At 47.0% G+C, this 21,683-nt stretch overlaps 1 protein-coding gene across 1 annotated transcript in view; it reads right to left on the bottom strand.

The window, feature by feature from the left end:
- The window catches only part of LOC122893846 (protein FAM169B-like), an 85,973-nt gene extending 69,076 nt beyond the window's left edge, over positions 1-16,897 (bottom strand). Inside the window, exon 1 of the mRNA XM_044231129.1 lies at positions 16,823-16,897. Coding sequence (XP_044087064.1) covers positions 16,823-16,853 — 31 coding nt within the window. The 5' untranslated portion in view covers positions 16,854-16,897. The remainder of the gene's footprint in view (positions 1-16,822) is intronic.
- Between the last annotated feature and the right edge of the window lie 4,786 nt (positions 16,898-21,683).

Genomic DNA, 21,683 nt, shown 5'->3' with positions numbered 1-21,683 from the left:
GGGGTTGCTTCGACCCTGAAGTAGCCAGCTCAGGCAGCACGTTAGCCCCATGAAAGCAGCTTGAACAACCACGTTTCCCTAACCGCCCCAGGAGGGAGTCAAGATCCGCCTCCCTCTCCCTCCCTGCTGCCTGGGGCTTCTCAGGAGAGACGCTTGTCAACCCCCAGGCCTCTAGAGCTCTCCAGTGAGGTCTGAGGCTCCCAGGGCAGTGGCATCCCCCAGCCGCACTGAGAAGCCCAACTGGGCCCCTTGGGACAGGGGTCAGGGAAGACACTGTGGTCTTCAGGGCTTTGGGAGAGGGGCGCCTCACCATGGCCACAAAGCCCAGAAGCCTGGGTGCTCTAAGGGCCTGGGGAGCCTCTGCCTCGCTCCCTCACAGGCTGCCACGGGTTACCTGGCCTCAGTTCTGGTCGCCTGTGGTCAGGAGAAATGCAATGAATGTGTTTTGCTCCTCACACACCATGAAATCATTTCCCCTGCTGGTTCTGCCGGCTGACGCTGCGAGACCCCCCTCAGAGAACTCCTTGGGCAGTAACCCCAGGCCACCCTTGGCTCTCCTTGTTGGGGGGAATGGTGGGGGGGGGAAGCTCACAAGAAGAATCAGGCCTGCCTCTGGGAAGCGGGGCCCTGAAAGGCAGAGATTAACCCTCTGGGAAGTGGAGGGCAGCTGCAAACACCTCAATACTCATAGAACAACCGGGCACCCATGCTCTGTTCCCCCCTTTAAATCCTCCAAGCTGGGCACAGACCCCAAACTCCTAAGAAGTGTCCTGGGGCGGGCAAACCAGCCTAGGGTAGGGAAGCTCCATTTTCAGCCCTTTGGGTTTTAATTAGTTCTCCTCCGTCTGGGTGTGGGGGGTGGAGGGGTGGAGATGGGCAGGAAAATCCCCCATTAGAAAAGTTCCAGCAGGGACGCCTGGGTGGCTCAGTTGGTTAAGCAGCTGCCTTCGGCTCAGGTCATGATCCCAGCGTCCTGGGATCGAGTCCCACATCGGGCTCCTTGCTCAGCGGGGAGCCTGCTTCTCCCTCTGCCTCTGCCTGCCATTCTGTCTGCCTGTGCTCCCTCTCTCTCTCTGACAAATAAATAAAAAATCTTTAAAAAAAAAAAAAAAGAAAGAAAAGAAAAGTTCCAGCAGCTGAGCTCTGACACACAAAATGTTTGGGTTTGTTTTCTGGAAATCTGGGTGGGAATTTAAAAAGGAGATGCTTACAGCAGGAGGGGAAGCATTCAGTGCTCAATGGGAAAGGGAACCCCTGCCCTTCTGGAGGAAGAAAGACCCCTCCCCACATCGGTGGGAAGACAGACTCCCTCCCCAGCCCAGGAGGCACATGCATGAGCGCGCGTGCACGCACACACGCACACACACACACACACACACACGACCCCCAGAGGAAGGAAGCCTCCCACCCACCCAAACCGCAAGGGCACAGGAAGTAAACAAGTCTGGGGTGTTTCACACATGCGCTCTGGAGCCGAGCTGGGCGGCCACACTCCCCTCCCTGGTGATGGAAGGCTGACTCTGGGCAGGGGCTTCCAGATGTGAAATGCTAACAGGCTTTAATGGCTTGAACTGAACAGGAAATATTTTTCCAAAGCCAAAAGAATGTAATCTTTTCAGTACAACGTAAAATGCTTTTATGAAAAAGGCACACAGTTGAAACGATAATTCACTGCAGACCGTAAAGAAAATGAAATCCCCAAGCGAGCCCCCAATTTAAGAATTCACTTTAAGCATATGTTTGCTGTAGTCACCAGAACAGCAACAAAGTGGAACCTCTTAAAGCATACTTCTGGGGAAAATACTTGAATCATTCAGGATTTTTGTCCCAAAGCTCCAGTTCCCAGGGCGGGGTGAATGGTATCCCACTGAGCCACTACCTGTCACCCACTGCCCATCAGCCACAGCCACTACTGGGTCAGCACTGCTGCTCAGGCCAGCAAAGCCTAATGCTCTAGGGCATTCCCAGTACTTTTGGGTCCTCCTGATATAAAGAGCATTGCCAATTAATGAAAAACCTGAAAGAGGCCAATGCTCTGCACTTAACCATTTATTCAGTATCACTGCAGGATATTCTTTCCAAGTACTACCTCACCACGATGATGAGAAAAGTTTTTTCATTTTAGCAAAGTGAGATTTTTCTCATATGGGACTATTATTATGAGAAACATTAACAGATATTTTAAGTTTTACTAGCCCTGCTCTTGAGAATTTTGACCTCAGTGAAAGCCTCTATCCATCCATCATTTGACTATAAGGCATTATGTCACTGGAAAAGCTGACTGTAAACACTTGATTTTTTTGTAGTCATGTGGGTTGTCATTCTTGAATTATAGTTAAGAACAACTCTTGCTCATAACATGTGAAAAAAATTTCAGGGACACAAAATTATAAGGTAGTATTCTACTTTATTTTTCAAAAATGGTTTAAGTGTGGATATTCCTAATATAGAAATTTTTTTTTGCCTTTCTTTATTTTTCTCACCAGTGTCCTGCTTTTCCCTCACAAATCAATTTTCTCCTGAAAAGAATTTATAAGAAGGAATCTTTATTATAGAAGAAACTGCCAACAGGGATTAAACAACTAATTTGGGACTTAGCAGGAAATATGGAGCCTAGTTTGTAACAGAGAGAGGAGGGCACCAGGAGATCCCAAGGCATGTTGCAAGAAGGGACTGTGGAGTTCTGAACGCAGGTGCTCTGCACACCCAAGGCTGTGAGGGCAGCACCTAAGGGAGAAGGTTCCCCAATGCTACCTCAGGAGCTCAGACTTCAAGACCAGGAATTCATCAGTTTCCCCGATTCCTAGTGAAACGTGTGTTATCACACAGCACAATCCCAGAGCTGTGTGTCGAACTGTATGCTTTAAATCTCCATAGTCATGGGGCACCTGGGTGGCTCAGGTGGTTGGACATCTGCCTTCAGCACAGGTCATGATTTCAGGGTCCTGGGATCGAGCCCCGAGTCGGGCTCCCTGCTTGGTGAGGAGTCTGCTTCTCCCTCTCCCTCTGCCCCTCCCACCCCCTTTTGTGTGCCCTCTCCCTCTCTGTCAAATAAATAAATAAAATCATTAAAAATAAAGATTTTATTTATTTATTTGACAGAGAAAGAGATCACAATAGGCAGAGAGGCAGGCAGAGAGAGAGGGGGAAGCAGGCTCCCTGCTGAGCAGAGAGCCCGATGTGGGGCTCGATCCCACTCAACCATGAGACCATGACCTGAGCCAAAAGCAGAGGTTTAACACACTTAGCCACCCAGTCACCCCAATAAATAAAATCTATTTTAAAAATTCCATATTCACAAGCTTCATCTTGGGTCTCCAAAGCTTTCACCACAGGATGCCTTCAAACTGAGAACTACTTTTAACTTAAACGATAATTATGTTTAAGCAAAAAATTTTTTAAAATATGGGGGGGTGCTGTTGCATATACAGATATCCCCAGCTTTCCCAAACTTCACGTGACGCTACTTTGCTTTTATGAAAGAGCTCCCTTTTTTCACTACCTGAAGAAATCCAAAGAGGACTTTTGCTTTAATGATCAAAAGTGAAAAGCAAAAATAGTGTTCAGCATCCGTTCTGCAGTGAGCCCTCACAGACACCCCACACAGCTGAGCCGTGACCATGGTCCTGACAAGGTCCTTCCCCAGGAACAACATCACGCATCAAGCTAAGCTCCCAGAACTCTGCACAGGGTCCGTGTGCCTCTGTCCTTTATCTCGATTTATTTTATGTATCCCTTAGCAAGAGGCGTCCTAAGGAATCAGAAGAGTCCCAGGCAGGTCAGTTGTGGGTCTAGGCATGCTCAAAACCTTTCCCATATACCTTAATGGTAACTGACTCTTCTCTTTACCTGGTTCCATCTTACAAGAGGTTTCATGGAAACACTCTACTTCCAAAAGTTGGGGAAACCGGTGCTGAGAAAACCCACAGTTGTGCAAAACGTGGCCTGGCATTTACTTTCTATCAAAGAATCCAAGTCCCTCTAGCCAGCACGATGACTCTCCTCAGGCCATTCCAGCCTTTTCCCAGGCATATCCTGCAGAACACAGGCTCCCCAAGATAGGCTGCAAATGGGGTTCCCACGGCCAGCACATTTCAAAAAGGAGGTCTGCTGTGGCACTTAGGGGCACCTGGGTGGCTCCGTTGGTTAAGCACCCGACTCTCTGATTCTGCCTCAGGTCATGATCTCAGGGTTTTAGGATCGAGCCCCGCATCAGGCTCCGCAGTCAAGCAGGGAAACTGCTTGAGACTGTCTCCCTCTCCCGCTGCCCCACCCCAGCCCCGCAAGTTCGCACTCTCTCCCTAAAATAAATAAAATCTTAAAAACAAAGGAAAGAGAAAAAAGGAGGTCTGTTGTGGTATCTAGAACTCACTGCTGGGAGTTCCAAGGGCCTATCAGCAAATGGAACATTTAGAAATCCTAAAGCAAAAAAAAAAAAAAAAGAAGAAGAAGAAGAAGAAGAAGAAGAAAAAGAAAGAAAGAAAAAAATTCTGAAGTAGTGGAATTTGCTTAATCCAGCATTTATTTCCCAGACTTATTGAACCAAGGACCTCTTGTCCCAAAACACTAACGGAGAGATGACAAGCATACCTTGGAGAAGAGTGTTTTGTTGTTGTTTTTGTGATTTTATTTATTTGACAGAGAAAGACACAGCGAGAAAGGGAACACAAGCAAGGAGAGTGGAAGAGGGAGAAGCAGGCTTCCTGCTAAGCAGGGAGCCTGATGCGGGGCTCGATCCCAGGACCCTGGGATCATGACCTGAGCCCAAGGCAGATGCTTAATGACTGAGCCTCTCGGGCACCCAAGGACAGTGCTTCAAAGTACCATCAGGGCAGAAGCAAGCATCACTCTCAGACAGGTAGCAAAGGTGCAAATGCCTCGGGCCAATGGCCCACCCAGCAGGAGGCCACCCTGTCAGCAGAGCGTCTGTCTACAGAAAGGAGCAGAAAACAGAAGGTGAAGCAAACACACACTTGGATATTTTTGTTGGTTTTGAAGAGCATCTGATTGCCAAAATAGTCTTAGCAAAGAATTGAAAAAAAAAAAAAAAAGTTGGAAGACAGAATGTAGAATCTGTTAGAATTTTTTGAGCAGATGAGCAAAATTGTCAGGGAACGGAGGCACGCTGGGGAAAGGTCTGCAGGTGGTGGCGGGAAGGTTTCGTTCCCCAGTAATTGACAGGGTGCCTGTCGCTGTGTTATCACATATTTAGTACTGGCCCACTTGCAGCTTGTCATTGCCTTGGCTGAGAATAAATCACTTGTCCCAAATCTAAGATAGTAAAATATGCAGATGACTCTGTGTGCCTCCCACACGAAGGTTTATGTAATCCTAATTGCTTCTAATATGAAGGTCTCGTAATCTGAGCATTGGTGCGTCTTACTTTCAGGCAAAGGATACAAAGATAAAACTATTTTTCTCCCTGCATCATTCAAAAGGATTTGAGGTGGGAATGAAAGGACTCTTCTTTTTGCATACAAAGAGGGGGACAAATGTGAAGCCCTGTTTGGGGCAGACAGAACAAAACAGCATCTCACATATATGCTTCCTGATGAATGGTAACAGAAGAGGGGCCCTTGCTCCCACAACTTCAGGAAGCTCAGACTTCCCTCACCCACGAACCAAGCAAGCCGCTCTACGCCATGTGGTCATCAGCATGGTGCCAGATTTGTTTAACCTTTACTGAGAAGGAAGAAGCTTTTTGCACATGCCCAGAAGAACGCAGAAAGCCTGACTCTTTGTATCTTGCATGTAATTGACCAAGAACTTGAAGAAAAGCAAAAAAGGTACCCAGCCCCCGTGTCAATAACACCACCATGAACACAGGCTGTCTCTAGAGCTGGTGGGGGAATGATGTGGGGAGCCACCATCCAGCGTGGAACCAGAGCCCTACACCACACAGCACGCGACGAGAGGAAGAAAAATAACTCTTCGCCAACCTAATGCTTTTACCCATTACTCACAGAATAACATTTCTCAGAACTTACCCCCAAATCATGGCTATTAATGGATTTCACAAACCTTCATCCAGAAATCAGATCTCTATATGTCCTCTGTTACACTGCAAAAGATAATACCTCTGAAGGGGCGGGGGGGTCACCTCTATTTGGCATACCCAGCCCCGTGCAAAGAAACAAAGGGAGCTGAAAATAGACCAGTGCTTAGTCTCCGGAACCCAGTCCTAGAGGAAGTTGTGTACGCATAGTAGTACTTATAATCATCACCCAGAGTACCATGCAAGGAGAATGGATGGAAAAGAATCGGTTTACCTTAAACCTCAAAAGTTACTTACTTAGGAAGAAGGCCGTTACTCTCCAGTAGCTGGAAATGTATTGAGATAGCTACTTTTTTATAAGGGCACTGGACTCTTGTGTAAAACTAAAAAGTAGATGAAGAAATACACCCCCAAGTAACAATTACTTGCGTCAAAGTTAATACCAGCGCAGTTTTAAATGGAAGAAATTTTTTAAAAAAATAGAATATTCTGCCTTCTGTGGATAAAGTTTCTAAAGTACTGGCAAAGTGGGGCACCTGGCTGCTCATTCGCAAGGACATGCAACTCTTGACCTTGGGATCGTGAGTTTGAGCCCCACATTGGGCATAGAGATGCTTAAAGGAATAAAAAATAGATTTTTTTTAAAGTATTAGGATATTGATGATAAGTTCTCAGGTTTGAATGAACCCTTTTACATCTTATATTGGCAGAGTGTTTTTGCAATTTACAAAGGGATCTTGCAATTTACAAAGGGCTCCCACACAAGTGCTTGCTGGTTTGAAACTTACATCAACCCCTCCAAGTCAACAAAGCGCTCACCCCCATTTTTCAGCTGTGGAGGCAGAAGTTCAAAAACAGAAAATCAGTAGTAGGGCTGGACTCAAACTCAGATCTGAAGATTTCCAGCACAGCCTTTCCCAACGCCCCTGCTTACTGATTTATATCATGTTAAGAGCCACATTTTATCTACCAGCACCAAATGACAGCTAGTCCTCAGCATAGCACTGCTTAAAATACCTTTTTAAGGCTGAATAATATTACATTATATAATACGTGTATATGTGTGTGTGGGTATGCATGTGCGTGTGTGTAAAAATACCATTTTGTTTACCCATTCGCCTGTTGTTGGACACTTGGGCTGTTATTATCTTTTGTCTATTGCAAAGAATGCTGCAATAAACGTGGATTTAAAATATTTCTTTCAGTCCCTGCTTTCCCGTCTTTTGGGAACTAGAATTGTTGGATCATATGGTAATTCTATGCTTAATTATTTAAGGAAATACCATACTGTTTTCCACAATGGCTGCACCATTTTACATCCCCACCAAAAGTGTGCAAGAGTTCTAATTTCCCCACATTCTCGCCAACACTTGTTATTTTCTGGGTTTTGTGTGGGTTTGGGTTGTCTTTGTTTTGTTTTGTTTTTTCCCTATAACAGCCATTCTAATGGGTGCAAAGTGGGATTTGTTATGGTTTTAATTTGCATTTCCCTAATGATTAGTGATGTTTAGCATCTTTTTAAGGGCTTGCTGGCATCTGTATGTCTTCTTTGGAGAAAGGTCTATTTGAGTCTTTCTAAAATTATGGTCATACTTCCAACACATGCTTTGAAAACCTTGTGAGAAGTAAAGGGACATGAATTCGCAAGGGGTCAAATGACAAGGCTGATGTGGCCTAAGTGGGCTACCTGCAGAGGATATGTTCACACGACCTGCATCACAGGGCAATGATGCCCACCTCTGCCCCATGTCCAGTTCAGATGCACTCCAAACAAAGATAGCAGTGGCTGGGAGGTGGCTAAAGTCAAGAGTGTACAGACTTAGTGTGCACTGTCATTTGGTAAGCATTTTAAAGCTTGGAAGGGGAAGCACCTGGGTGGCTCAGTCAGTTAGGCATCTGCCTTTGGTTTGGATCATGATCCCAGAGTCCCGGCATGGAGCCCTGGGACTCCCTACTCAGCGGGGAGTCTGCTTCTCCCTCTCCCACTCTCCCTGCTAATGCTCACTCACTCTCTCTCAATAAATGAAATTTAAATTAAAAAAAAATTCCACCAGTTTAAATAATAATAATAGTAATATAGTAACGCCCTAAAGCTTCTAGGACACCTGCTCCTAGGGTCCCTACCCAAGGGTGACACCGGGTCTTCCTGATACCCCAGGGTGCTAGGAAGAGTTCTAATCAGACCCTGGTAACATTCAATACTAACCCCACAGTCAAGGTTTGCAAAATTTTCTTCTATAAGGCTATGTTAAAATGTGCAACATAAAACATCATGGCCATCATTTAGGGTGCCAGACATTACACTGGTGAAAAAAGCAGAAACAGTCTCTACACTCATAGGACTTAGAGGCTGGTTGGGGAGACACAAAAACAGTTGAACACCCCCATGGTATGGCAGGAGAAGGGAAGGGGAGACAGGAGACAGGATGACTAGAGAAGTTCGATGTGGAGGCAACCATTCAGCAGAGGACCGAAGAATAAAATGTCAGCCCTGTGCAGACCAGGGGCAAGGGCCCGCCAGACATACAGGAGGAAGAAAGGAGCGGAGGGATTCCAAGAGCTACAGGTCAGCCAGTGTGGCTGCAGCATGGCTGGCCAAGGAAAGAAGGGCAGGAATCATGAGAAGCAGGTGGGTAGAAGCCAAAGTTACAGGACCCTGGCCTTGTTCCTGACTTCAGGGTTCAAGGACAATGCAAGAAGAGGTTGCTGAAAGGTCCCCGACAGGGCGTGATAGCTGGAAGGCGTGTTTACTGCTTCTTCCAGAACACAATGCAGCAGGAAACCAAAGAGATGATACAGGTTAAGGCAGCCAACGACAATGGCTTGGATCAGTGATGGCAGTGGAGATGACAAGAAAGAGATGGCAGGCATGAGCCAGATGTGCGGTAGACATGGCAGAAGTGACTGCTACTTAGACATGTGGGGTGAGGGGCCAAGGTGACCTTCTACTCTAACCCCTCCCTCCACATAAGTCAATGAAATTCTATGGGGAGCTTTCAACTTGTGACAGATTTATAAACTAACATTGGAAGCAGTCTCAGTCTGCTAAGATCCTAGTTCTTTCCGAAGGGGAAAATCGATGAACCTGCCAACAGAAAGAATAAGATGTACATTATTCTAAAATATTAAGAATTTTCCTTAAGGTATTATGAAATGAGCCCATCTTGAAAGATAGATGAAACAGCCATAAAAGGGGCTCCTCAGTACTGAGTCACACAGGTCATAACGTTTGAGCACGAGGACTGGGGTCATTCAGACCTGATTTCAAAAATCTCTGAACACGGGCAACACTCTCAGATCCCCTCCCTCTTTGGGAGCTTTGTGCTATCACTCAAAAAACTTTGTTGTCTCTCAAAAAAAAAAAAAAATCTCTGAACATATGATGAAATAAACAGCCACAACAGGGGCAACACAAATCTGACCCACAGAGACTATAGATGTTGAAATTATCCAGTATAGAAGATAAGGAGAGTAAATACGGCTAAAGAAATTTACATTTAAATTTAGGATATGTAAAGAGCCAAAATTATTGTTTGAGCAGTAAGACTCTAGGGGAAAGAAAGTAGATCTAGATATGAACGTCTTCAGTAGGTGATGAACTGGAAAATATATCTGGAGAAATTACCCAGAATGCAGCCCAAAAAGATACTGATGTCAGACACGATAGGCAGGTTAAGAAAGAGGGTTAGTAGGATAACTGGGATCCAGTAACAATCTCTTTTCTTTTTTTAAAGGTTTTATTTATTTGACAGCTAGAGATCACAAGTAGGCAGAGAGGCAGACAGAGAGAGGTGTGGGGGAAGCTGGCTTCCCGCCGAGCTGAAAGCCCGATGTGGGGCTCAATCCCAGGACCCTGGGATCATGACCTGAGCCAAAGGCAGAGGCTTTAACCCACTGAGCCACCAGGTGCCTCTGGTCCAGTAACAATCTTAACTGAGGTTCTAGAAAGAGAAAATAGGATGAACAAGAGTCAGGATTTGAAGAAATGATTGAAATTTTCCCATAATTGATGAAAGATACCTATCCTCAGATATTAGAATCCCAACCAATCCCCAAAGCAGGAAAAAGGGATATCCTCACCTAGACACACTGTGGTCAATCTGCAAAACAAAAAACACAAAAATAGGACCATAAAAGCAGCCAAAAGACAAAGACAGAGCCTCCAAGGCCAAGTAGACTGACAGCGGCCTTCTCCACCGCAACTATGGCAGCCAGAGGACAATAGAAGAACATTTTTAAAGGACTTTCATCCTCTCCCTAGCAAAAGTAACTTCCAAGAACATGGGTTAATAAAGAAATGTTTAGAAAAGCAAACTCTGTGGGTGTTTGCTACCAGAAAATCCTCACTAAAGTTATTTCTAAAGGATACACTCAGGAGAAAGGATAATAACTTCAAGAGAAAGTTAATTAAGAAGGCATGGGAGACGGCCCCTGGCTGGCTCGGTAGGTTGAGCATCTGCCTTCGGCTCAAGTCATGATTTTACTGTCCTGAGATCAAGCCTCTGTGGGGCTCCCTGTTCATCAGGAAGTCTGCTTCTCCCTCTCCCTCTGCCCCCCCAACCCCCCCATGCTTGCTCTCTTTCTCTCTCTCAAATAAATAAAATCTTAAAGGGGGGGAGGAACGGGAGCAAAGAAAATAATAAACACATGATAAAATCCAAGCCTGTGCAGACCATACGAAACAAACCATCTAACTGGAGGAAATTAAAAATCATAATAGAACAGGTTGCTATGTAACAACAGCACAAAAACTGGGAAGGGGATCTGTGGAATGAAAGTACTATAAGGCTTTTAGATGACTCCAGAGAAGGTTTAAAATTCATTAATTTCAGAATTAGAATTAACATGCATATTAAAATTTCTAAGTTAGCCCCCCAAAGAATAGAAACATAGGTATCCTATTTCAAAGTAGGAGAGAAAAAAAATAGAATTAAGGCAAGGGTTGGGGTGGGGGATCTCAATATAAAAGACATAAAAACAATATGATTTGTTGATATTCAAATTATATTGCTATGATTAACAGCAGATATTCCTCGACAAGTAACTAGACGATCCTTTAGCAGGAGAACATATTTTATGACTCCAAATATTTCTAAGTATTTTAGTATTTCTATTCAGTGTTCATGTAGTAAGGAAAAACACAAAGCCATACCTTTCTTTCTGGATAGCTTAAAATAATTTTTTTCCCAAGATGTTCTAAGAGTCCAAATGTAGGCAATACACACACCTTACAGAAATCACTTGTTGGGGGAAAAAAAAAAAAAGTCAAAATGAACACCAACTATAATTCGCTGTTTGGGCATTATACAGCTCTACCTGCTACACACACTGAGTAAAAATAATTCATGAAGTTGGGGTGCCTGGGTGACTCAGTCGGCTAAGCGTCTGCCTTCAGCTCAGGTCGTGATCCCAGGGTCCTGGCGTGGAGCCCCACGTCGGGCTCCCGGCTCAAGAGGGAGTGTTCTCCTTCCTCTTCTTCTCTCCAACCCCCTCCTGCTTGTGTGACGTCTCTCTCCCTCTCTCTAGTACATAAATAAAATCTTTAAAAAATAATAATAATAATAGTCCACGAAGTAGCAGTCCAAGAGAAGAGATCTGGACAGGGACAGTACCACCGGAAGAAGGCTTGTGCAATGGGGAAGTCACCATAACATCGACTTCTCGAGCTCTTACCACTGAGTGAAATATTCAGGGACTCTGATTAGGGCTTATTTCAGCAAAATGCAACGAAGACATGAACACAGCTTTTTCCCTCTCTTAATGGAATTCAAGAGTAGTGGTTAGAAACTTGGTTTCCAAGAAAAACACATTTATCTTAATTTCTACAAGTCTAGGAAACCGAGCGGTCTAGAAGAGATTTTGGGCCTTGAGAACCCCCAAAACATGCAGGGATGGGAGCTCCCCCTCGGCCCTCCCTTTGGCCCCCCAGCCCTCACCTCAGCTGGGTCCCAGTGGCCCTGTAGCTGCCCTCGTTTGGAGGAGCAAAGAAGCAAAGGGAAAGGTTTCTATGCCTGGACAGACAGTAGGTACTGGGTTAAGTAGGAAATGAGGCCACAGCCCGGGCATGGGGAATGCAAAGGGTCTGATGGGAGAGAGCACCCAGGGGGCCAGAGTCAGGTGGGAACAGCATGCCTGGATGTCAACAGACATGCCTTTGGGGTCACATATGCTATGTGTCCCACCCTCCGACCCAAGCTTGCTGATCACAGGCCTTGGGAAAGAAAACCCACAACAGAGGGTGAACTAAAAGGCATGGAATTTCCAAGCCAAAGCTGTTATATCCTAATGAGCCTTACTCAAAGGCCCCAACCCTCTGCCACTACTGACAGTTTTAACTGCCACTACCCCCCAACTCCCCCTCACCCCCTGCAACCCAGCAACCCTGACTTTAAAAGTCACAGGACACCGGGGGCATCTGACCAACAAATGTGCCTGAATTTTGTCCTGACTTTTCTTTCTGCATCACACGACACAGCAGAAAACATGGTCATTTTCTACAATCCTCTGTTTGGAATTTCCCAATGCTGAGCTACAAATAAGAATGTCATCAGAGAGGCCAGGAGCCAACTGCCGTCAGGAGCCCAGCGAAGGCCAGTCAGCAGGTCAGCAGACTAGGGTTTCAAAGTTCAGAAAGACAACACCTCAGTGCCCACTGCCCTCCCACAATCCAGCCTGAGTCTTGGCCCCTCGATCATTCACTCCATCCTGCCAGGACATGGCAGGAGGTCAAGAACACCAGCCATTTCTGGTCTGGCTTCATGCAATGGAGATCACCACTGAACACGGACATAATACAGCCCTTCTTTAGAATTGGAGGCGAGCGAGAACCATCTCTAGCACGGAGAGCATTCTAGGGCAGGGAATCACAGCCAAGGGGTGGGGGAGGTAACATGAAATGCCCAAGCCTGTAGGAGGGCCTGCTCAGGACCGGATCTCCCAGGACAAGTAGGACCGTGAAAAGATATTCCAAGGGATGCACAGACCACAGCACTGTTCAGGGGCCCGTCTGCCCCAGGGATGGCAGGCCAGCCGGTATTATTACCCCATATCCTGATACCCCCAATCTGCAGAAAATTTCCCTGTAATCCTACAACCACACAATCCACAAAGGCTTTCACCAGCTCCTAGCGGAAATGATTTCTCCATTCAAAGCCCAGGTAGCTCCTGCTATGTGCCAGGTAAGGGCAAGGTACTCAAGAAGAAAGATCCCTGGAGGCCCTACCCTCAGTCTGGTTGGGTGGGAAGTAACTGACCAACCTCACAGCCAAAAGGAATTTTAGAGACCATCCCACCCAGCCTTTCCCTCCCTCCCTGATGAAGGGATGGAGACTCGCCAAGGGTCATGAATGCTCTGTGTGACAATGACACAAGTCCCAGTGGCCAGGCCAGCCCACTGCCCCCAGCGAGACCCCTGCTTCCAGAAACTCACTTGGCCACATGCCTCTATGGGAAGGCTTCTATACCTTGAACTAGAGAAGATCCAAAACACCTAATTGATATTGGATTTTTTTTTAAGTTTTATGATCATAAGAGGTCCTCGCTCAGGAGGGAGGCCTCTTTGGGACTGGCTCATGGAGTGTTTCCTTCCAGAGCCTACAGTCTTTTGGGGTGGGGTGGGGGGCGGTGGCGGTTCCCCCACCAAACGTCACCATAACAACAGGCCCCTTTCTGTGGGGACTCAGACCACTACCATCTCCCCCCCATGTGACTCCCAACCCTTCACGTCCCAGCAAGTGACCTTAGGTAAGTTACTTCTCCCTTGCCTTGACCCACTTCCAAGCAGACCCCGCTCTGCACCCGCCTCAGCCTCTCTCGGCACCAGGCCCTGCCAAGGGCTTCTTTGCTTCCTGGTCTCTCCTCCTCTGGGTCTAGGTCTCATAATCTCAGAACTCCGCCCTCTCTGAGCCCTCGGGCTGTGCCCTCAGCTCCTCTCCTCCTCCCACATCCCAGGGCACACGTCAGCAGGCCTTCCGGGGTCCCCAACAGGGCTCACGGCAGGCACTACTGGCCTTTCTAGATTCTTCCCACACACCGGCGTTAGTGTTTCTGACTAACTCTTCAGTTATCTCCAACAAGAGGCATGTTCTGGAACATTCTGAAATCACTGTGTCTAGATGGCTTCATGTTTTCCCCCTCCAAAAGTTGGTTCCTTCCCTGGCATCACCACGCTCCCTGTTCCCCTGACCCAAGCTTCGGAGTCAACCCATATTTTACAGTCTTCCTTGCTCGCTAGCTTTCCTGTAAAGCTCAGCTTGATCACTAGTGCAAACTGTCCAACACCGAACTTTTCTTAACCAGAATACTAAGCTGACTTTCTAAATGGAGGCATCAAACCGGCAAGTCTCACAAATGCTTCAATTTGGGTATAAACAAAAGGGATGAGGGCGAACCAAACGGCCCTCTCCCTTGGCCCAGCTCTCTACTGTGATGAGCGCAGGGTCTCATGGAACCATCCCGAGGTCAATCAAGTCCTTATCTCACCGAGGAGGGAAATTCAAGGTGAAGGATAAGGGGAGTACGGAACTAGAACACGTGTGACTTTCCTTCTCTTCTCCTGGATGCTCTAAGCTAAAATGACAGCAGCAGAAGGGCTGCTGAAACCTAAGAAGGTCTTCAGCATCAGAGAAATAAAAAACACATACAAACTCTGAGAGAGAGAAAGAGAAAGAGTGTGTGTGTGTGTGTGTGTGTGTCTCTCTCTCCCTGGGGCATGTCTTGAATTACTCGGGGTAGCTCCAGAGCCCCACTAGATAGTGCCCCCCAACTGGACACCCCAGTATTGAGGAGATTCATCTAGATATAGAACATGACTCCCACGGAAATGTCACCTGTCCTTTCCCTATATGTTAGGGCTAAAGTAGTCACCGAGACACAGCCTTGTCTGAAAGTGTGTCTTAGTTTAATGCTTCCTTGGGAAAGGAAAATGGACTCCAACATAGACACAGTCTTCTCAAGCCCTTTTTGGAAACGGGCTATCAAAGCTCAGGCATTGGTTCGGCTAACGTAAAAAGTCCAACGCATTAAGCTCTAACACACATGGAAATGATTAACGTGGGCCCACCATGGGTCCTCTGGTCCATCAGCAACCATGAAAGCCAGAGCCAACGCTGAAAGAAATACAGAAAAAACCCTTAAGCCAGTTAGGCCAACTACACTTTTCCAGAAGGTGAAGTTACCATGACTTTTCCCATGAAACACAGAAAGACTGGGTCGGACAAGCACAACGCCAAGGCCATAGCTGGGAGAACTCTCTGACCCATGGGACCACTCAAAGGAGGAGGTAAGGGAGAAGGTATGGATTGAGCAACTCTGTGCCCACTAAGTGTTGAGGATAAGGGAGATAGCTCTGAACAGTAAGTCCCTAAGTGCCCAAATCCTCTCCGTCTAGCAGAGGTGTTGGAGGAGATCAGAACAGCCCGTCACTTGTGTTTCTTGACTCAGTTCTCCAGCAAACCGGCAGCACCACTCCCACTATGGCGACCAACTTTCCAAAAAGGAGGAGGGAGTTGGGGGGGAGCGGAGGGCGGGGGGGGGGGGGGGGGGGGGCGGGATTTAAAAAACGATACAGTATCCTCTCCCTCTCTAAAAACAGAGAGAAACCACGTCTCAATCTCTAGACCAATGAAAACTTCCCAAGGAATGGAAAATTCATACAATTGGCCAGCGGCCACGTTCTCTTAACTCACTGGAAATCTGGGGAAAACAACTCAAAGTCACAGCTTTTAAAGGCAGGCCATAAAAACCAGTTATCTGGCGCTGTTGGCTTCCAATAAAAGGCAGAGGAGCTTCCATAAGTTTGATTTTTTTTTTTTTCCTTACACAAATGTGTGGCGGGAGAAAGCGCCCAGTCTGGGGTTGGAGTGCACTTGGGGGCAGGGCTGGTCAACCGTGGCCGCGGGCCTCCTGGCTGGCCTGACGTGCAGGGGACAGAGGTCAGAGGTACTGGCCCCGGGAGGCCCTTCCAGCCGCCTGTCCCCGAAGGAAGAAGAAGATGCAGGGGCCAAGGAGGCATTTCCTCAGCACTTGGTACCCAGCATCCAGCACCAGGACGCCAGCTCCCCTGCAAACACTCCTTTTGCGGAACTGGCAGCCACCCCGCTAGGGATTTGTTCCACGTGCTTTCAAAGTCAGAAGTGGCACCGTTTTTGTCTGATTCTCCGGAGACAAAACGGGCAGGGCCCCTCCCGGGTCTAGCGAGAGGAGGGCTTGGAGGAAAGGAAGGGGCGCGCCCTCAAATCCAGTCTCCAGCTGGCCTGCTGGGCTGGGAGCCGGGCGCCCTTCGCCCAAGGTGCCTGGGGGCACAACAGGCTGTCCCAGAGGCCGGGAAGGGGGTGGCGCGGGGGCAGAAGTGCCCGCTGTAACCCGAGCTGCTGTACTGACTTCTCTCCCCCACCGAGCGGTCCCCATTTCACAGACAAGGCCACCAAGGCTATGGGAAGGCGGGGAGCTCGCCAAGCCCGGGTCAGCGGTCAGGACGCCGCGTGTCCCCGGACACGCGCTGGAGAGCCGTGGCCGTGGCCGTGACCCTTCCAGGACTGCCCCTCCTGGGGGTGAGTGTCGCAGCCCCCCGCAGCCGACGTCCGGGGTCTCCGCGTCCTCCTCGTTCCCCGGCGGCGACAGGTGCGCGGCCTGTGGCGCCCTGGCGCCGACTCCGGGGCAAGTTTCCTGGCCGCCGCGCGCTGTTTACGGTCTCGTTTTGCAGCGCTGGGGCCCCGAGCTCTCGGGCCAGCCCAGCCATTGAAACCCGACACGCGGGGAGGGGCCATCGCGGCGGCCAGCGGGGGAGGCGAGCGGGCTCGGGGCCCGGCCGGCCGCGGCTCCCCTTACCTGCGGCTCTGCGAGCGGCCTCTGCCTCCATGCTCGGCTCCGGCGGCGCTGCGCCCCTCCCCGGGGGCTGCCCCATTTCCCCTCTCCGCCTCCGCCCCTCCCCGCTCCAGGGCTGCCCCGCCCCCCCTCCCCCGGGGCTGCCCTGGCTCTCTGCTCTCTGCTCTTGGCTCTGGGCTCCAGGTTCCCTAACCCGGAGCTGGCCCTGTCCCCGGTGCCCACCCCCTGCCTGGGGCCTTCACAGCCAGCCAGCGACCTTGACTCCCCAGTTTGCAAAGCCAGACCTACACCTCCGAGGAGTTTCTTAATTCTTTGGATGAGAAAACTATTAGCACCACACCCCATAGCCAGTGGCTCTCTTCGGAGCTCCCTCTCAGTTCCTTCTGCTATTGCTGTTTCCAGGGACAAGAATCATTTGCATTATCCCTTTTAGAAAATGTACACAGTTTGAAAATAACAGAAAGACTATGAGTGGCACACTTAGGGCAGAAGAGCCAAGAACCTGTTCTGCCCCTTTCCAGATTTTTTCTGATGACTGTAATGTGCCTGTTTTTGCTGAAAACTAATACTTTCATCGATTAAATGTTCAGGCTTGTGAGCAGCTTGAGCTAGCGTGACTCAATGACAGCCAGCTGTTTCTCCAGTATTTCAAAGTGTTTATTACAGGAAAGGTGTGGAGCAGGGCTGCTTTTGAAGATGCTGATGGCCTTGGAACCCAAGGTCTGTGGTCAGTCAACTAGTGCTTGTTCTCCTGTTTGCAGCTTTAAAATTGGCCCTTGTGGACAGCCACCCAAGCTGCATCCTGGGTCCTTATGGACTCAAGGGTCTAGCATTCATCTGCCTGCCTATCCCTCCACCCCAGCAACCAGCTGCTCAGAGAATCCCCTCAACTGCTCCCACTGTGCACCCCCAACTTCAGACCAATGGACTTGCCATAGCCCAGGGTATCTTCATGCATGGGATGAAAAATGGCCCCAGTTCCGCTTCCACTGCTCGTTGTAGCTGTGTGCAGGTTAATAGAGACCAGAGCTGGGGACCCTCCTTAGATCCAGCCTGAGTCACTTCCTGAAGTCTGAGATTTCATTTTTCTACAGCAATAAAATGCAGAGCTCCTGGCCAATAGCTTTAACTTCTCCAATCACCTGTTCTCATTAAACACAGGTTTATTAGGCTCCTACTATGTGCCCTATCCTGTTCCAGATTCTAGTGATTCAGCAGTGAACAAAATTAATAAAACCTTGCCTTTGGAGGCTTATTTCTAGTGGGTAAAAGTGAGCAGGAGATAGAACATAATAGTATGGTAAATAGGGCTAGTGGAAAAAAATAATATAACAGAGAAAGGGAAGCAAAAACATGAAGGGAGGGAAGTAAGTATGTGGGAAGAGGAAATGGCGAAGGTGGCAACAAGTGCAAAGGCCCTGAGGTTAGGGTTAGGAACAAGTCTTTTTTGGGGAGCCACGCACTTTTGTTGAACTCCTCATATTACTTAATATGATGTTACTTAAGCTATTGACACACACAGCTAAAGGCTTATTAATCTCTTCTCTAAAGTATACTTCTTCAAGTCCTTGTTACCTTTTTTTTTTTTTTTTTAAGTTTTTGCATTGTTTTTTTCAATTACTCAGAGTTTCAGGGCTGGAGAGTGAGGTTCTTGTCTCATGGAATCCAAGAATGAATCTCGAGGACAAAGGAGAGTGAGTAAAGCCACAGAGTTTTATTGAAAAAAGATCCAGGAAAAGCTCTCACGAGTAAGAGGGCTCCCAATAGGGTGGCCAGTGGGGACCTCCACGGACAGTCTCTTATTTAGAAGTAACCAGGGAGCCTATGGCCTTATCATTCTTGTGATGTCTTGGTTTGAGGAAGGCCTGGTGATAACATCTTTAACGCCTTACTTCTTCTTTGGGGTCTGGTTATTGTTTGTTGGACACCATATGACTGCCATTGAAAAAAAACCACCACCACCACCAAAAACAAACCCACCCCCTACCCTCCTACTCCCCCTACCCTCCCATCCCCCACCCCGCTCTGCTCCCCAGGGCAGGGTGGTCTTGTCTCTGATGTCCTTATACCTCAGCAGTTCCGGGATTTCCTTGAGCCTGGTCCATAGCCCCCTACCTATCCCTGCCTAACTAGGTCGGCCTGTCCCTTACTCAGTTACCTGAATACATGTTCCTACAGAAAAAAAAATTTTTTTTAGATGGAAAAGTTCCCTGTTTCTCATTAAACACCTGGTCCCTGAAGTTGGTATTTAGTCAAATACTCCCTCTTTTCCGTAATAGTTTCCAGGTTTTCTGTTTCACTTGGGTAGGCTAAAACTACCCCAAAATTAGAAAGCAAATTTTTCTACATTTGCTTCCAATATTTTTATTGTTTTGGTCTTTAGATCTGATCCCCCACCATCAAGTGGGCCATTCTTTGCCCCATTACTATAAATTACTTCCTAAATCATATATTAAATTGCTATATACATTACGGCTCTTCTTTTTTTTTTTTTTTAAGATTTTATTTATTTATTTGACAGAGAGATCACAAGTAGGCAGAGAGGCAGGCAGAGAGAGGAGAAAGCAGGCTCCCTGCTGAGCAGAGAACCTGATGTTGGGCTCGGTCCCAGGACCCTAAGACCATAACCCAAGCCAAAGGCAGAGATCTTAACCCACTGAGCCACCCAAGCGCCGTCATTATGACTCTTTTTTTTATTGACCATTTTTCATATTTCTACTGCAATACCACACCATCTTAATGACCACAGCTTTATCATGTGTTTGGACATCCAGGAGGACAAGCCCTTCTTAAACAAATATGCAAACAAGGTAGTTCAGGATACTGAGAGTTAGCATAAATTACTTCTTATCTTGAATATTAATCTGCATAGCATTCATATCTTTAAAGTTTTGAGTGTTCCAATCAAAGAACAGAAGCACACCTAGGTTTATTTGGGTGTTTGCGGGGGCAGGGGATGGCTGAAGCGCCATTCTTATAGACGGACCTCAGACATTTCTTTTATTTTTTTTAAGATTTTATTTATTTATGTGACAGAGAGAGAGAGAGATCACAAGCAGGCAGAGAGGCAGGCAGAGAGAGAGGGGGAAGCAGGCTTCCCGAGGAGTAGAGAGCTCAATCCAGGGACCCTGAGATCATGACCTGAGCTGAAGGCAGAGGCTTAACCCACTGACCCACCCCAGCGCCCCCAGATCTCAGACATTCCTTATTCTGGGTTTCTTCCTATACATTTCTGATACTTGTTGGCCATTATGAATGGGCTTTTTCTTTTTTCCGGTTATACTTGCTAATTGGGTATTGAGGGTACATAAGAAAACTATTGCCTTGAATATATGCCTGTCGTATCTTGCCCCTCTTTTGAGGTCTAATAGTTTTTAAAGTCAATTATCATAGATTTTCTAAGTAGCCCGTCAGATTGTCTATAAATTAAGTTGTTGGGTGTCTAAACCTTCCTCAAACCTCAGTAACTCCGCACTCACTACTGACACTAAAATTGCCCTTAATCCTAACCAAGAACAGAGAAAAATATTATTTACATACATACACCAGAAAATAGGGGCCCCATAAAGTCCTAGAGCATGTTTTCAGTATGGATCTCTCTAATATGGAGGAGGTAGTCTTGTCCTCCCTCATTTATCTACGTGGGAATTTCTTCAGTGTTAAGAACGAAACTATTCCGGGGTGGCTCAGTCAGTTAAGCCTCTGCCTTTGGCTCTGGTCATGATTCCAGGGTCCTGGGATCAAGCCCCCCACTGGGCTCCCTGCTCAGCAGGGTGTCTGCCTGTCCCTCTTCCTCTGCCTCTTTCCCTTCTCTATCTCTCCAATAAATAAAAATCTTTACATTAAAAAAAAAACCCCTCACACAACTGTTTTAGCCATTCCCAAGGTATTTTGTGAAATTTGAAAGAAAAATCCAGTATTTAAACAAAAGGGCTAGCAAGCTACTAGATTTTATTTAATAAGTAAACAAATTCCTCTTGTAGCTGTTGTTACTTTTTGGTCAGGGAGCCATAGTCCTGAAAAAAAGGAGAAAGAAAAAGCCAGATCAAGGCTTAGCAAAAATGGGAGGAAAGATATATAAGACAGAAGAAAAATATAGACAAAACTTTATCCTATAAAATGCAGGGGAAATAGTACTTTGTGATGTATCAGAGCAAATTGCTAGAAATTTTAAAACACGAATCTTCTATTAATTCACAATTCTTCAGTGACATTATACAGACTAGTATCTTTCTATACCAGCTTCCCATGCAATATGGAACATAATCCCAACATTGTTGTATGGTTTCTAACATATCAATTCTTTGATTGTTTTAAAACAGTTTCAAATGGTTGTTTCTGAATACTATAAGTGTAAAGCTTTCCTTTTTTAAACACTTTTTAAAATATTTTATTTATTTATTTATTTAACAGACAGAGATCCCAAGTAGGCAGAGAGGCAGGCAGAGAGAGAAGGAAGCAGGTTTCCCCACGTAGCAGAGAGTCTGACATTGGGCTCGATCCCAGGACCCTGGGATCATGACCCGAGCCAAAGGCAAAGGCTTTAACCCACTGAGCCACCCAGGCACCCCTAAAGTTTTCCTTTTTTATTTTTATTTATTTATTTATTTACTTTAAGATTTTATTTATTTATTTGACAGAGAGAGATCACAAGTAGGCAGAGAGGCAGGCAGAGAGAGAGAGATAGAGGGAAGCAGGCTCCCTGCTGAGCAGAGAGCCTGATGCGGGACTTGATCCCAGGACCCTGAGATCATGACCTGAGCCGAAGGCAGCAGCTTAACCCACTGAGCCACCCAGGCGCCCAGTTTTCCTTTTTTAAAAAAAGATTTTTTTTAATTTATTTGAGAGAGAACAAAAGCAGGGA

This window comes from Neovison vison, chromosome 13, assembly GCF_020171115.1.
Source record: "Neovison vison isolate M4711 chromosome 13, ASM_NN_V1, whole genome shotgun sequence".
Classification (NCBI taxonomy): domain Eukaryota; kingdom Metazoa; phylum Chordata; class Mammalia; order Carnivora; family Mustelidae; genus Neogale; species Neogale vison.
The sequence above is the reverse complement of the archived record's forward strand: the minus strand, read 5'-3'. Positions and strand labels throughout refer to the sequence as shown.